The sequence below is a fragment of the Cephus cinctus genome, unplaced genomic scaffold (genome assembly GCF_000341935.2).
Source record: "Cephus cinctus unplaced genomic scaffold, Ccin1 Ccin1_scaffold0352, whole genome shotgun sequence".
Classification (NCBI taxonomy): domain Eukaryota; kingdom Metazoa; phylum Arthropoda; class Insecta; order Hymenoptera; family Cephidae; genus Cephus; species Cephus cinctus.
In genome coordinates this window covers 1-16,410 of record NW_014333044.1, presented here as the reverse complement: position 1 = coordinate 16,410, position 16,410 = coordinate 1, and the positions used below count along the sequence as shown (strand labels likewise).

Below are 16,410 nucleotides of genomic sequence, written 5' to 3'. Positions count from 1 at the left end.
GCTAGCTAGTTCTAAAGGTTACGCCGAAAACACCGTGAAAATCTAGAGATCTTAAAATATCCAAATAACCTTAATAGGGGTCGGGGATACTAAATAAACCTTAATTGGGGCTCAACCGTCCTCCTGTGTTTTTTAATTGATCAGCTAATCAATTCAACAATTTGTGATTGGCTGAAACACTAATTCGCATCAGCAACCATAGGTATATTAAGACTTACTAACAACAGGGAGCTTCAATATTGGAGCCTCCCAGCCCTGATGATCCAGACTGAAACGTTTGCGAAATGTCCGCAAATGTCAAGAAAAGGATCGCAGATGGTTATTGTCTTAGATAAATTCACAAAAATATTTCCAAAATTCTGATAGTGAAATGTGCTCACCGAATCTGACGACAACGAGACCGGCAGGTTAGTCCTAGGACTTCCTTCCTTCCATCTAGACTTCCGTTTTTGGCTTTCTTCGTTCACTCACTAATACTTCGAACAATTTATATTACTACGGGCACAGACTAAGACGCTTCAAACGTAAGTCAATGAGCCGGAATTCGTCGTTAGAAGAAGAGCCTTAAAAGCTCCCCTGCATAAATTAGTAATTCCTAATTCGCACGATAGAACTATGACAAAATATAATAATAGAGAATAAGTCAATTTAACGCATGACGGTAGCGAGAGATGAGGCGTGTGGTGGCCAGAGGCCGAAGATATTCGGGGCGGGTCGAGCTGAGTGCGGGAGTGCTTAATGCGGCCGATCGTGAGTCCTCGGTGTAAGCAGCAGGGTCCAGCAAAAAGTGGGCCTTAATATCTTCTCCGGAGGCCACTGATAACGAGACGCCATTGGACGTACGGAGGCAGGGTGGCACGATAGAAGATATATTTTATATTTTCTATTTTCTATTTTCCTTTCCTTCTATCGGCGGCATGAATGGTAAAGGCTGTTTTTCGCGGACTGCATGGGAGGGCCGGCAGAAGTTATGGAGGGATCCCATCCAGGGTCTCCCTTGACTCACGGTAGTCCTCCGGAATAGACAGCAGTTTGGTCCAGCCTCTATAAATCGTTATTTATCGGTAATTCAGAAACTATCTCTGGCGGTCCATTTCGTGCTCGTGGTGAAGAACGCAGATTGACCCATGGCGATACAGGAGACAAGAGAGTGCGAATAAGGAAGCTCCAAACAAAATAATAGTGACAAGAAGCACAGAAGTAGAGCAGGGATAGGTATAAAGAACAATAGGCGGAAATCATAGTGCGTAACGATATGTGTGACAAGCAAAAGCAGTTTTTGAAATGTCGGGTGACTGACGCCTGGAGAGTCGCTGCAGGTTAATATAGTATTTTCTCTATACCTAGCAGGTTTTATGATTGAATTTCCGGAATTCACGTCACAATATATGTACAAGATTATTCACGGCAAACACACCAGAATTTGATAAAAAAAATAGGTGATATCATCAATCACAGAAGTGTAATATCATTAAAAAAAAAAGTGAACGTCATAATATTATTAACATCATAAGCTTCACAATCTTTTATTTGTAACAAGGTTATACTGCCTCTATTAACGGAATTGTTGAATCGCGCCCATGGTCAACTGATAGGTTTGCCTTGAATAACGTTGCATATTATAGTTTTTGAAAATGCGATATTTTTCTGCCTCTAGACAGGAATGACTCCTTTGAATGTAACGCGTAATACGAATAAGCTATAAATATAATGAATAATTGTAAACGATATTTGCAGGCCTCACTATCTAGATGAAATGCCTCCTTTTGCTAAAGAATATCAACAAACTCTAGCGCAAATGGATCGATCGGTCAGAGTCGAAATAATAAAACTCCAAGCTTTATTAACCAGCGGAAAGTTGCCAATTGGATGTACACACGAAGTGAACAATTTTTTGGACAGTGAAGAAATCGATGGTAGTCTTTCGATACGTATTCTCTGCTTTGAAGAAACTTATATACCAACTAAGCTGTTAGTGGCAGCCTACCCACAAGCTGTACTGCAATATGCAAAGGTATTTTTAATATTATTTATTCACACGTATCTTTAGTACATTGTATATTAACGACCCTTACTCATACCTTTTTTTTTTAGTATTGAGTCGGTCGACCACATTATCAATGTTTTTGGTGAAAGTGATGCGAAAAGATAATCCGAGTTTTTCAAAACTGAGTTGAAAAAGTACTTTTGAAAAAGTACCGCCAGAACTACTTGGCGGGAGTGATCAACCGCAGATTCTGCTGCGTACTAAATAATTTTTCCTCGTCTACGCGAGTCTTCTGGATCCCCCAAAAAACACGTGTAAAAAACTACGCCTAGTACAGGATTGCTGTGAATTCCTCTAACAATAAGTATTGATATCATATTATTGAGGCCAAGTACATAAGTGACTACATGTTTTCCTATTATATGATCTAGCACTGGCCCATTATTTTAATTATATTTTCAATATTTCCTATAAGGTTTTCGCTACTTTTCTATGTTACTACTGCTTCCCGTGTTTAATTATGATTTAATGGTGATTTAATAATTAATAAAACTTTAGGTGATTCCTTATCGAGTACTACTTGGCGGGTCCGTGCATTTCTTGATATAAATTTGGTACAAAACCAGTACCAATTTTCTATAGAAAGCATATTAACAATAACTCGTCAAAAATAATCACGGTAAAAGCTTCATAACAAACATACAGCATTAGAATACTATGAGCACGTGCAAAGTAAGTACTTTGGAATTCCTGGCACGGACCCGCCAAGTAGTACTCGATAAGGAATCACCTAAAGTTTTATTAATTACTAAATCACCATTAAATCGTAATTAACCACGGGAAGCAGTAGTAACATAGAAGAGTAGCGAAAACGTTATAGGAAATATTGAAAATATAATTAAAATGATGGGCCAGTGTTAGATCATATAATAGGAAAACATGTAGTGACTTATGTACTTGGCCTCAATAATATGATATCAATACTTTTTGTTAGAGGAATTCACAGCAATCCTGTACTTAGCGTTGTTTTTTACACGTAAGTGTTTTTTGGGGGATAGTACTAAATCAGACCACTGTACGTCCCACGGTACGCCGATTCAGAGGCTTGCCCGTCGGAAGCATCGCGGCGTTCGAGAGGTAAGGAAGGAAAGAACTGGGCCAAGGACTTATAGCAAAGTGATACGAAAAACTGCAAGAAAAATAATCCAAATTAATTCGTTAACGCACCAGAGCTGTATTAAGCAGAATAAAAGGCCCAAATAATCAATAGACGCAATAACAATAGTACAAAAGCATTAACTCAGGCATTACTGACGGTGCGAGCGAAAGCCAAGCATAGGTTTACAAAAATCATAAAAATTACTTCACAATAATCGGCATCTAAAATCGGAAGCTATATGATGCAAAAGAGATAAGAAGCACTAAATGGAATTTCGGAACTTATAGACGCTTTATACTTCTCGGAAACTCACGGCCGATCGCGCTACGCGTGAGTGCGTACGTGAATAAGACGCGGGCATGCGGACTCGATATTTCTAGGAACGGTAGGCACGGAAACTAATGCGGTCGGAATAATCGAATTACTCGAAATAAACTAACAAATTCGTTTTGAAATAAAATAACCAAATAACGTTAACAACAAAAATCGGAACGCAAGGAACGGCAGAGGAACGGCAGCGGAACGATCTGCGCGGTTCCAATTCTCGCACGCGCGAAATTATAACCGCGGTCGACAACAGTAATACGAAAGAGTCACGCAAAAGAAATTATAACTACGAAGGAACCCGACGAAGGATAATATACGCGGGTTCGCGAACACCAGTTCGAAAATCGCGGACACGAAAAGTAGCACAATAATTAGAAATATCACAATAAATTAATAGAAGATATGGCACAGAAAAAATATCAATATCAATATTCATTATCGTTGCAGCGGAAAGAAGTTCTCGGAACGGATAGTAACACTTTCGAAATCGGCCGAAAGCGCGACGTCGAGGAACGTCAACAAGCCAGGTCGCCTCGGAGGGCGGCTAGCGCGGGACGTCGGAAGGACGTGTGCGATACGCAAAATTCACAAATGTTCCACCGAGAATATAAAGACGAAATTACAACGATTAATTACAACGTTCGGGAACGATAATCAGATACAGTACATCCTCAATAAATTACAGAAGTCAGAACGGAAGATATCGCATACAAAAGTAGAAATATGATATTCGGAATCACACTTCAGCAAAGGCCACAAAAGTTTACCAAAAACAAGAAAAGAATTTCGTTTAACTTATTTCACTTTGAAAGAGAAACATAAGAGTATGCAAAATAAAGACGGCGTGGGCTCGCCACTAAATTTAACCAAACTTAGGGTTCGGAAGTCTCACAAAGATTTTACAGAAACGGGAACAAAAATTTGTCGGTAAACGATATCTTATAATAATCGGCACAATAATATAATCGGCCGCGCGAGAATCTGGCTGTAGCACTACCAAGCCGGTTAATCCGGGGTCAAACGCTCGGGAAGGCAGATTCCCACGTGTACACTAGGCGAAGATTCCAGAAAGTTCGTTAATTACAACAGAATAGCAAACACCAAATTATACAAGAAAAGCGCAAAATCGGAAACTCAAAAATATAAATAATAACGGCACTATCGTCCTTTATATGATACTAGGCGGAAAGACGTTCGCACGATAACGGCAAGGAAAACTCGTCACCGGCTAAACGGACGGTTTAGCCGTGCACGTGTCTATAATCTTCAATACACCACAAATCAGAAAATTTTAAGGAAAGCGAAAGATCTCACCACAAAAATAGCCAATTAGAGCGTAAAGCTCAAAAGAGTCAGCCCTCAAGACAACGGCACCAGCTCAATCTCAATAATCGGTCTATATTTCGCTCTCTCTCTCTTTTTCTCTTAGTCCTCAATACTTAACAGGTAAGTATTCTTTAAGACTTCGCACGAAAATGAATTATCGATCGACGATCGTTGGCAAGCGGGCACAGGTGAGGCGGGACGGCACCGGAACGGACGAACGTTGACGAGGGTAGCCGAGCTCTCCCGAGAGTCGACGCGCAGCGACGGAAACGGCCGAGCAGAGACCAACGGCGATCCTGACGGCACGGCCCTCGAAGTACACTGGGACTGGCGAGTAAGTAATGTCGGCGGCTTCTCGGCCGGACGGAGGCGCTGACGTGGGCGATCGGCAGGCCTTAGGCGGGCCAGGGAGGAAAGCCTCATCTCCCTGCCGACCGTATCGGCGGCGGATAGGCCCAGACGCCAGTCCTCGCCGGCTGACGGAAACGGCGGAGTCCCCTCCCGGGTGCTCCAGGGCTTCTTTGGCGTAGTGGCAGCAGCAGGATCCCGGCGACATCCAGGTCGACGGAACCGGCGGGCATCTCTTGGTCGGTGGGAGCGGCGTGCTGGTCCCTCCAAGGTTGTCCTTCACGTCAAAAATCTCAAAAGCGGCATCAACAGCCAAACGGAATCGCCGTAAAATCCTCCAAAATCTCCAAGGTGGCGGTCCTTTCCTCACGCTCTTATGCCGTTGCTGAGAAACTCGAGAGTAGAGATTGCGTATATCGTAACAAAAGCGAAAGAATAATTAGTCTTAGAAAACGTAATCGGAACTGACATCAAGGACGATAGTAGACGTTGACAAATGGAAAACTTAAGAGTAATGTCGCGGACGGAATTTCGTTAGCGGATTGTCGTGCGGAGCCTAGGTTGTGCGGAAAAGAAAATTTATGAATTTTTGTGGCGCGATTCGGGAAAATCACGTCACAGTACACACTAGAATATCTTAGATATAAACCCTCTCTTTTATAATTATAATGCATACAACTTACTTTAAAGATTAACCCATGCGTACTTCCATCTACTGTCAACGGGAAAGCTATCTTGATTTCCTCAGTAACACCCTATCAGAGCTTTCGGAGTCGGTGGATAGACGCGCAAAATGATTACGCAGCGAGTAGGGTACTCTCTCGTTTATTACGGTTAAATGAACTGAGGATTTAAAAATACAAATCCCGCCGCGTGCAGTATACTCCCCAATGATGGTTTGGACTATTTCGAGTCGTGGTGGGTAGTCTGCTCAAACCTGTCACTATTTCGGTGTGTCTACCGAATCCTCGAATCCCTTCACTTCACGATTCGCGATCCTAACAGATCTCATTGGAGATGAGCTCCCCCTCGTAGAGAGTCTGCGCTCTGACTTCAGTACCGTCCTAGGTATCCGTGTGTCCGCATCATTCCCGGCCATCCTTGCGCGCGAGATATTCTGTGAGTAAGACCGCCTACGCGGTACTTACCAAAAACTGACTGTCCCACAAATTCCTAAAAAAAAAATACTAAAACGCGGCAGCCGTACCCCTTCTGTCTCCTACAATGGTGCCATATCCTGGCTCCAAAAGGGCGTCCACTGGGCATTCGGTGTTCCACACACTCGAGCACCCACTTGCACTGTACTATTAATAGAAACAAAAACCGGGAGCCGGCGTCTCTTGCGAGAAATCCCGAAAACTGCAATCCGCGACTATCGGATAGCTCTGATACCCCCCGAACATGGAAGAATTTTTTCACTCACAGTCTACCGATTACCTGAGTTCTCTCGCAGAGATTACTTATTCTCGGGAATACCTCCGTACTATCCTTCGCGGTCGGTCAAAAATCAAGACAATCTTGCTCCAGCGTCTTCTCCTCGGGGCCGCAGCCCGTAATAGGTTAAAGTTCCCGGAATGCCACACCCCTTGCGTGCGGGTTTCTAACCCAAAAGGGTCTTGTGCTTTCGCCACCGGCCCACTATTTTCCCCCGTTTCCTCTTTCCGAACGCCGGACTGACGAAATCCTGAGTATGGAGGCCGGAGGTGCGGGGCTTCTATAATGGATCGTTCTAACGCCACTGTTGCGCTGGGAGTTTCCTGACACCAAGAAAAGCGCCAAGCCATTTAGTCGGCGCTTGCAAGAATGCGCTAAGTCCAGCGCAGCGCTTTCATTTAAGGATACGGAATCCACAGACAGGCCCGAGTTAATAATAACAAGAAAAATTAAAAGAATATAATATTTGTGAACAGAATGCGATAAGGAACAACAGTTCTAAAATAATTTATAACACGAATATTAGCAAAGTAAATAGAACAACGATTTCGTAACAATTTAGAAGACGTAAAGAATAATAAAATAGAACAGTCCTGTAAGAAATACAAGAGATCGCTAATTCGAACAATGAATCACGTAGGAACCAACGATTCCTTAAGAATTAAATGACGCGGAATGACGATTCCGTACGCGAGTTTAACAGTAATTATTAAAAAAAATGACCGGATCGAAATCCTCTAACACAAGTCTCCAAAGGTAATATCTGGAAATCCGGATGCTTCCGGAAAAAATACACGCTTTGCGTAATTCACGCGCAAGGGTTTAAATACAGCAGTATTTATTAAACTCGCGGACTAGTGGCCTATTAATGGTTGTCCGCTTCAAAATATTTACGAATTCGAAATTCCCAACGATAACTATCTTTGACTAAACAGATACCGTAGATTCCCCGCTGGAAATCTAGATCTTTCAAGTGTTGTTAGACACGCGTATTCTATCCCGTCACGAATAATCTCGATACCGGAATCAGTTCCAAAGACCTATCTGCTCTTGAAAATATCAGTCAACATATACCCAACCTTCTAGCTGAGTTCCTACCTATTACGATGTTATCGCCGGGAAAAAGTACCTCTACGCGGCCTCTACTTACTCGAAACGCAACCGAAATGATTGCGCGCAGCGTGAATTGCACGTGAAAGTTTTAAATACAAGATAATTTAGCATACTTCACTAATAACAAACAAAACTATAGACGCAACTTCGATGAACCTCCAGATCGCCACCGTATTAGCAAGCATCGGATCCCAACGATCGTGCAAGCTATAGGCGACACATACTGTCTGGATCAAATCTATGATCCCATTTATCTCGATCAATTAGAAAATTCTTAAGATTCGATAGCATCATTCACCCCATATCGCCCTCTCCAATTCATCGAGGTCTTCCCGATCTATCTTCTTCACCACTTGACGATCGAGCACATGCGCTCAGGGTAAGCCACGTTAATGCTAAATGTATCATGGCGCATGTTGATGAACTTCGGGAATATACATATAGTAGCTAACTTCTTTCATATCCTTGCGGTTCCTGAAACCTGGCTCAAACCGCATATGCCTGACCTTATGGCTAAATTGGATGAGTATGTTCTTCTTCGATGTGATCGGGTCGGCAGAGGTGGCGGTGGTGTAGCGATTTATGTTCATCAATCACTATCCGCACGAGTTGTTGCTTCCTCGGAGAATGAATATTGCTCCAGACTGGAATACATATTTATTAAGGTGGGGATTCCTGGTGCTCCTCGAGTGCTAGCTACTGCTGTTTACCGTCCTGATAAAGTTGGGTTTTTCTCAGATTTCGAGGCCACTCTGGTCAGTCTCGCCCCGGATTATTCTAATATTATTAAGCTTGGTGATTTTAATACTGACTTACTCACTTCATCCTTTGACAGTACCCAGCTTCATCAATAGTAGTTATCTATATCTCTCTAGTAGTTATCTCTATCTCTCGTTCATCAATAGTAGTTATCTACATCTGGTGCAATATTCGCCCACACACCATAGGGGTAACACTCATACATGGTTAGACCTATGTATTGTTGACAACCCATCCAAGGTTATCTCTTCTGGGCAGTGTTCTCTTCCCTTCCTGTCTGCTCATGAACTAATTTGGGTGGTCCTAGGATAAAACCCTCTATGATCTTGCCCTGTATGATCACTTATCGAGATCTCTCAAATTGGGATGTCCAAAATTACCAGGCACGCCTTGAGCACTGTGATTGGTCTATCTCTCTAAGCACTGTATCGGTAAATGACTAAGAAGAATTACTAAACCAATTTCTACTAAATACCTTGGATGAGCTGGCACCACTGCGAACTACTACGTTGCGTCGTACTCCCTGGGTGATGCCCAGTTGCGCATAAACCCAATTGGACACAAATACGAATTTCTGCCTCTTGAGCGATATTCCAGCAGTAATTTAACGATATTGTAAGTTATCTTTATCTGACGGAGCCTTTTCAGACATTTATTCCTCTCTTCAGTTGGATTTGCTCGCTTCGCTCGCTCGCCGACGATATACTTATCCATTAACCTACCCAATCTCCGAAATTTGAGCATTCCACCCTACCCTAACCTTATCTAACTCTCTTCAAAATCAACTTCATAGAAGATTTTTACGTGCTTGGAGATTAGAATACCTCGAACGCTTCCGTATAATTAGAAATAAAACACACATTCTCATAAAAAATAACAAAAGGTGACCACAACCAGGCTGTATTCACCTCTAGCCGTAATAAAGGCTAAAGGGCTGGATGTAGTCTTTACATATCTTCTGAAGCTTTATAATCAGTCTCTAACTTCTACGCAGTTCACGGAGATGTGGAAGCGTTTATACATAAGACGAATCCCTAAAGCTATTGCTCTCACTTGATGTTTGCGGATGATCTGCAAATATACCTCCATTGCAAGCCAGTTGACTTTGTTCGTGCACTTGAGATGGTACAGAGCGATATAGATGCTATATGTGAATGCAGTCACTGCCTAAGATAAACGCCGCGAAAACAAAATGTATGGTTATTGTCTCAGCGCGTTATGTAAATAAAGTCGAATGTGACAACCTACCGAATCTGCGGGAAAACTCTGCTGTCATTTCGTTTGTCTCTGATCCCAAGGAAAACGCCAGGCCAAGTAGTCCACGCGTGTAGCAATGCGCTAAGTCAGGACTAAAGGCGGCCTGGCAACCGAGATGTGGTAATTGAAAATCGCACAATAAACACATTTTCGAAAGTACAGCTTATGGCTGTACCTCCGAAAATCGGACAGTCTACAGTTAGTATCCGAACGGATAAGGTGGTTTCGTGGAGTAGACTCGGTACAGGAAATAGGAAAACCGAACGGTGCCTATGTTATTCAAGTCGACGTACGTCGAACTACTGTACATCTTTTTCAATCATTTCAATAAACCTTCTCTGTTTTGTTAATCTCACGCGAGTTCTAACTCCTTAACCGGAAATGATCTCAAAATAATCTCAGCCCTAACCTCTCGACCGAACTCCTTCGTCTCCGAGATGTTACGGCAGAATATCTGCACGAAATCTAGGACTGTGGATAGACATGCTCACATGGGATTCCGATGTCACACACACCTGCCAGCGTATAAGTAGAGTGCTGTACATACTATAAGTAAACAGAGCTGCACTCACTGGCGACTTGCGTAAACGGTTGGTCTCGTCGTTTATTTTTCCACTCGTGGACTACTGTTGCCTTGTATACGGGAATGGTGGCAGGGTAATCTTACATAGAATCGAAGTTGCTCTGAACTCCTGTGTTAAATTTGTGCAAAATATTAGGCGCAATGAGAATATTACTCTGTATTATACCTAACTGGATTGGCTCAAGGTGAAACAGAGAGTCATGCTCTTCCTGGGAACCATGTTACACAAGCTTCGCAGCACTGGCACTCCTCACTTTTCACACACCACGTAGAGAGCGCATACTGATATCACTATCCCACAATATTGAACTGAGTTGTACCGACATTCCTTCACAATGTCCGGTATCATTCTCTGGAATTCGCTACCTGAAAGGATACATGAAGCTCCTTCTCTTCTTGTCCTTTGGCCATTAGTGCGTGATATTCTGACTTTACGGAGACAGTAAAGCGTGCTTATTCTTACTCTGTTTTGCTTCCTCATAGAGGAAGCTATGTGACGGTGGAAAATTTTCCTGTCGAGCTTTTCATGTCACCATGTTCAGAATGTGCCAAAACATCGAGAAAACACGTTTGGAGAAAATGTCCGGATGTATGTGTGTGTGTGTTTATGTGTGTAATGGCCTCCAAAAATTCAAACGTGTATAACTCGAGAACAGTTTTAGCTACAGCCCCCCAATTTTGCAGGCATATGCAGCTCTATAATCCCTTCATTGGCTGTAATTTTCGTCATGATTCAAGCTGTGGCTCAAAATTGATGTCATTTTCAAATTTCCAAAAAAAAGGACGTTCGCACTCTAGCGATCGCAAATTTTGTGATAATCGTCTAAATAGTTCTTGACAAAGAGATATGTATCCAAGGTTGGTTCGTATTGCATTTGGATCGAATCGATCGAGAAGTTTGGATTTTATGATATTTCGAATTTTTCGAGAAATTTAATTTATCAATATAACTCCCGTCAACTTTGACCGATTGATCTCCAATTTTCGAAAAGTATAGAGTATCATTTAGCCGTGATATGTCTCAAATTTGGCGGAGATTGGTAAAACGGATCTGATTATATATATTTTCAAGTTTTTGAGTTTCAGCCAATCCAAAAATATTAGGCCCGAAGAGATCATGCAAGAGGTTTATCCTTACATGCGTTCTCTACAGTATGAAGCACCCCAAGTTGTGAGAGGCATGGGGACTCACGTTAAACAAGCTGCAAGTTGAAACTTACAATTTGCTTCCTCCGAATCGTAAGTAGTGTACGAAGTCCCTATATGAGGATGTCAATAATTTTAATTTTGCAATTTGCTTTCGCTGAATCGTGGGTAGTAGATGAAAATTCACCTATGAGGAAGCCAAAGATTAAAAAAAATGATAATGCTTCCTCATATAACGACTTCGTGCACTACTTACGATTCGGAGGAAGCAAATTGTAAGTTTCAACTTGCAGCTTGTTTTATAACTGATTCTGTGTATGTCTAGTCTGAATGGAACTTAGATCAGTCTTATTCACTATTTCCTGTTGTAACAATTACGGTAAATTGTCGTCCTGTTTACTCATGTAAATATTAATGTAATCTATATTCCTATTCGTTCTTCCTAATTTAAGTTGTTACATTTAAGTTTACTATGTAATTGGCTTCATTAGCTTCAATTTGTACTTATAAATTCCAACTTGGGCTTCTTAGCGGTCAACAGGGCTTGCTCCTTGATCGAATAAATTGTTCTCCCTCCCCCCTCCCCCTCTCTCCTCTCTCCCCCTCTCTTCTCTCTCCCCCTTTCTTATCTCTCGCTCCCTCCTCCCACCCTCTCTCTCTCTCTCTCTCTCCCTTTCCCTCTCCCACTCCCACTCCCACTCCCTCTCCCTCTTCCTCTCCCTCTCCCTCTCGCTCTTGTGAGTGCAACTGTCATACCTTCTTTCGCTCCTCTATTTTTTAAGCCGTATTCTGCTGCTTCCTGCCTTCGGGCGATTTTGTTGCAGGTCTAAGCACGTCCTATTATTGCTTGCCACTTTATGATAAAAATTTGCATGCATTTCTCTACTTTCACGGCATAATTTTGGTGGAGAGTGATTCACATTCTTAACCTCAAACTAGTAGTGGATTCTACCTGCTTCAACAACTTCTCTCGTCGCTGGACCTTGACCACTTTACGCATGCGCCAATGCTTCGGTAGTTCTGCTATCTTCTATCACCTGTAGTGACAGCACTGATGTTTATCTTCGTATCAACGCCCTCCCCGTGTATGCTGCAGCCATCTCATTGGTTCTCACTATCTACGTTACCGGCAGCGAAGAAAGTAGACACCTGACTCTCTCCTACTCTGTCTGTACAGTTTTCCGTATGTCGAACTCGAAGTGTTATAAGTGCTCCAAGAACGTTGCGAGTAAAAAATTGGCGTGTCCGATCTGTTTCAAGAGCTTCCATCCGGGTTGTTGCGCCGCTTATATAACGACTAGATTGGCGAACCAGTGCTGCGTCTCCAGCTTCAACAATCTTACGAACTCCCTTTCGCCAGCCAACACAATAATGTCTTCCATATCTTGCGACTCAGTCGTCAATGCTCAATCTGCGAACTCCAGTGACATCCTTCAACAAACTCTTGCTAAGCTTGAAGTAACTGATGCCAAGATGTCTAAATTTATCACGGAGCAAACTGCGACTAACCGAGATATTGCGGAGAAACTCAGTTGCATTTCCAACTTAATCAAAAAAGTAGATGAGAATGATGTGTTGCTCCACCAGCTTGCCGAACAAAATGCTAGCATGAAACGCGAGATGGAACAGCTTAAATCGTCCGGTGTTCGTTCTCCGCAAATTTCGGCCAGCTCATGTGAGCTCATTATATCCGGCATTCCTAATTGAGCTAGCGAGAACCTCCAAAATGCGACATCCGCGGTCTTTGCTGCACTTGGAGTCAACAATTTGTATTCCGATGTTGTGGGTGTACACTGCGGGATATTAATGCCGTCCTTAGGTGGAGCTAGTAGGAAGCGTGAGTGGGGCGGCCGGCAGTGCCGACTGGTAGCGAGCAAGCCAGGCCGACGTGTAGAGGGGGTAGCCTATTCCCCTCGCTCGGGACGGCATTTTTGTCCCGAGTCCAGGCGTCCCGCATATGAGTGTCTCACAGAATTTCAACATGAGGACTTTTGTTAATTCAGATTGATTTGCTTTGCACCGCTCTTGTCTATTGCTTTATCCTGCCACACGTTTTTGGCTTATATACATTTTCTTTTGGCCATTTGTGTTTTTCGAATTGCTTTTGACTGCTTGTTATAAAATATAGCTCTGGTGCGTTAACCTTATTTAGTGCTTTTTCATGCTTAGCGATTTACCTCCTCTGTTCCCCGCCTGAACGCCACGACGATTTCGACTAGCTAGCCACCGGATAGGACAGTTGGTGAATTATTGTTTAGAGACTCTCTCTCCTCCTCTGCTTGGTGAACATCTTACGGATCGGCCGTCGTCCCTTGGTGCATCACGTAGTGAGATTTTTGGTGAACTTTTGTGAACGAGTGACCCGTCTTAGGTTGTTGGCGTGGTCCTCGCTTCCGTTATATTAGTGTTTAGTTTTAGTGTAACCCGGCCTTTTCCGAATTGGGTAAAATAATTAGTAACGAAGAGAGTGCGTTGCACTCGTGGTACTCCCGCGAGGGATACTTGATGCCCAACCCGTTAGTTCGTGTTAGTGATAGGAGACAGAGAAAGAGGGCCATTGTGGGTAGTTTTTGATAACGTGAGAAATATTGTCCATCGGTTGGTTTTTTTTGTGTTTGGGAATTTCTTACGTTACAGTATGTAACGAGTATATAACTGTGATAGAAGAAAAACTCAATAAGTGCCTTGAAAAATTGTTATTGTGGTTAAGCAGGAACTCTTTAAAGATAAATACCAATAAAACTTTATTTATGCCAATTCACGATCCTAGGAAGCTGAATGTTAGAAATCAGTGTATAATCAAAGCAGGAAGTGACGTTATTAAAGAAGTGCGAGACACAAAGTACCTGGGCGTAGTTATAGACGATAATTTATTATTCGAGAGTAATGCGTGGTTTGTAGCTAAAAAGGTGGCAAAAAAGATTAATTTTCTAAATAAAATTAAGAGAAGCATATTTGTAATGAGTCGTGTTATTATTTATAAAACTATTATTGCACCACACTATGGTTACTGCAGTACCATAATGTTAAACTACAGTGCGGAATATATGGAAATGTTACAAAGAACCCAAAACCGGGCAATGAGAGCCATACTGCTAAGTGACAGATATACACCTGTGAGGGATATGTTAGAAGCAATAGAACTCATGAGTGTGAAGAAGCGTATACAATATAATGTCTGCATGATGGTATTCAAAATGAGGATGGGACTTACACCAAATTATTTAGTACAAGAAGTAACGCTAGTCAAAGAAAGACATCGATATCCTACCAGAAATCACAGAGACCTAGAAATAAAAGAAACGCGAACAAAAACAGCAGAGAAATCGCTAGTATATAGAGAATTCTTTATGTTTAATGACTTACCAAAAGTCGTGGAGAAAGCTCAATCTCTTAAAGCCTTTAAGCGTGCCTTGGTCAACCATCTAAAAGAAATCAATTAAAAGATAGAGTGGGAGGAATAAGGAGGTAGGAGAGAATAAAAAACCGATACGACAAACATGAAGTTGAATAAGAGGTTCTAAAAGTTGATATAAGTGCGTAGAAGTATGCTAATTATAAGTGCATAATTTTAAGCAAATGTGTAACAGGAAAAATGCTAGCCGACGAAGCTAAATAAACACTAACACACTCTCTCTCTCTCGCTCTCTCTGTCTCTGCGTGGACTGAGCTGCGCCGCTTGGGTCTTGCCAAAACCAATCGGACATCCGCGTCGATCACTTTTTCACCGGATGAGCTCAACGAAGCTTTCTGCTCAGTCTTTACACCCTCCCTCTCAAATCCCCCTTCTCCAATCTCCACTTCTCCTACTCCTTCCTCTTTCCCTGACCTCAACTATCCATGCTTCGCTTTCTCCGCAGTTACACCCGCAAACGTTCAGCCTCTTCTCCTTCGCTCCTCCTCAAACTCCGCCGGTACTGACTTGCTCCCTGCCTCCTACCTACGACTAGTCTCCAGCTCACTGCTTCCTCATGTTACCCATCTCGTCAACACCTCCCTCCTCTCCTCTATTTTTCCTACATCCTGGCGATCATCACTGATCACTCCTATTGCCAAAGTTCCAGCTCCCTCTTCCCCTTCCCCTTCCCACTTCTGCTCCATCTCCATTCTCTGCGCTCTCTCAAAAATGGCCGAAAGGATCGCCTATGCATAGCTTATAGCCTGGCTTCAAACCTACTCCTTACTGGACCCCATGCAGACTGGCTTTCGCGAGGGTCACAGCACCCAGACGGCCCTTCTCAAGTTCACTGACGACGTGAGACTCGGGATTGACAAGCGTCTTCTCACTATAGCGGTGTTCTTCGACTTTAGCAAAGCCTTCGATACCGTTTGCCACGCTACGCTCCTCCGCAAACTTGCCGATATCGGTCTCTCACCTTCGGCCCTGCACTGGTTCTCATCGTACCTCTGTGGAAGGTCGCAAGCGGTCCGGTTGCCTGACGGCCAAATCTCAAAGTGGGCGCCAGTTTTATCTGGAGTCCCGCAGGGTAGCGTGCTTGGTCCATTACTTTTTAGCCTCTATCTCCACGACCTGCCTGCAATACTTCGTCATTCTACGCACCTGTTATATGCGGACGACCTCACCATCTACGTCCAATGTACGCCCAACAGCCTCATTTCCTCGTTTGCCCGGTTAAACAATGACATCACTCAAATATACAGGTGGGCGACGTGACACTCTCTCTCGCTCAACGCTACAAAAACAAATGCCATGGTATTCGGCTCGGCGCGCTACCTTGGAGCCATTGACTTTGCCTGCATTCCGGCTCTCTGCGTTCTTAACAGACCCATTGCCTACGTTACCTCCAGACGCTATCTCGGCGTGGTTATTAACAGCACACTAGGCTGGGGCGAACATGTATCCGCGATTCGGCGCCGTGTCTTTGGCGCACTAACTCAACTATACCGCTCTGCTCACCTGGTTGATGCCTCGGCGCGTTCATGGCTTGCCCGGACCCTTGTCCTTCCGCA

At 43.2% G+C, this 16,410-nt stretch overlaps 1 protein-coding gene across 2 annotated transcripts in view; it reads left to right on the top strand.

Moving 5' to 3' along the window:
* LOC107267226 overlaps positions 1-3,243 on the top strand; it is a 49,834-nt gene extending 46,591 nt beyond the window's left edge. The window contains exons 2-3 of one of the 2 annotated variants that reach the window (XM_025084434.1): positions 1,738-2,014; positions 2,982-3,243. In XM_025084434.1, coding sequence (XP_024940202.1) covers positions 1,738-2,014; positions 2,982-3,008 — 304 coding nt within the window. In that variant the 3' untranslated portion in view covers positions 3,009-3,243. Of the gene's footprint in view, positions 1-1,737; positions 2,015-2,094; positions 2,219-2,981 lie in introns of those variants that run through there. The other variant, XM_025084435.1, reaches the window with a different exon arrangement.
* Positions 3,244-16,410: the final 13,167 nt, after the last annotated feature.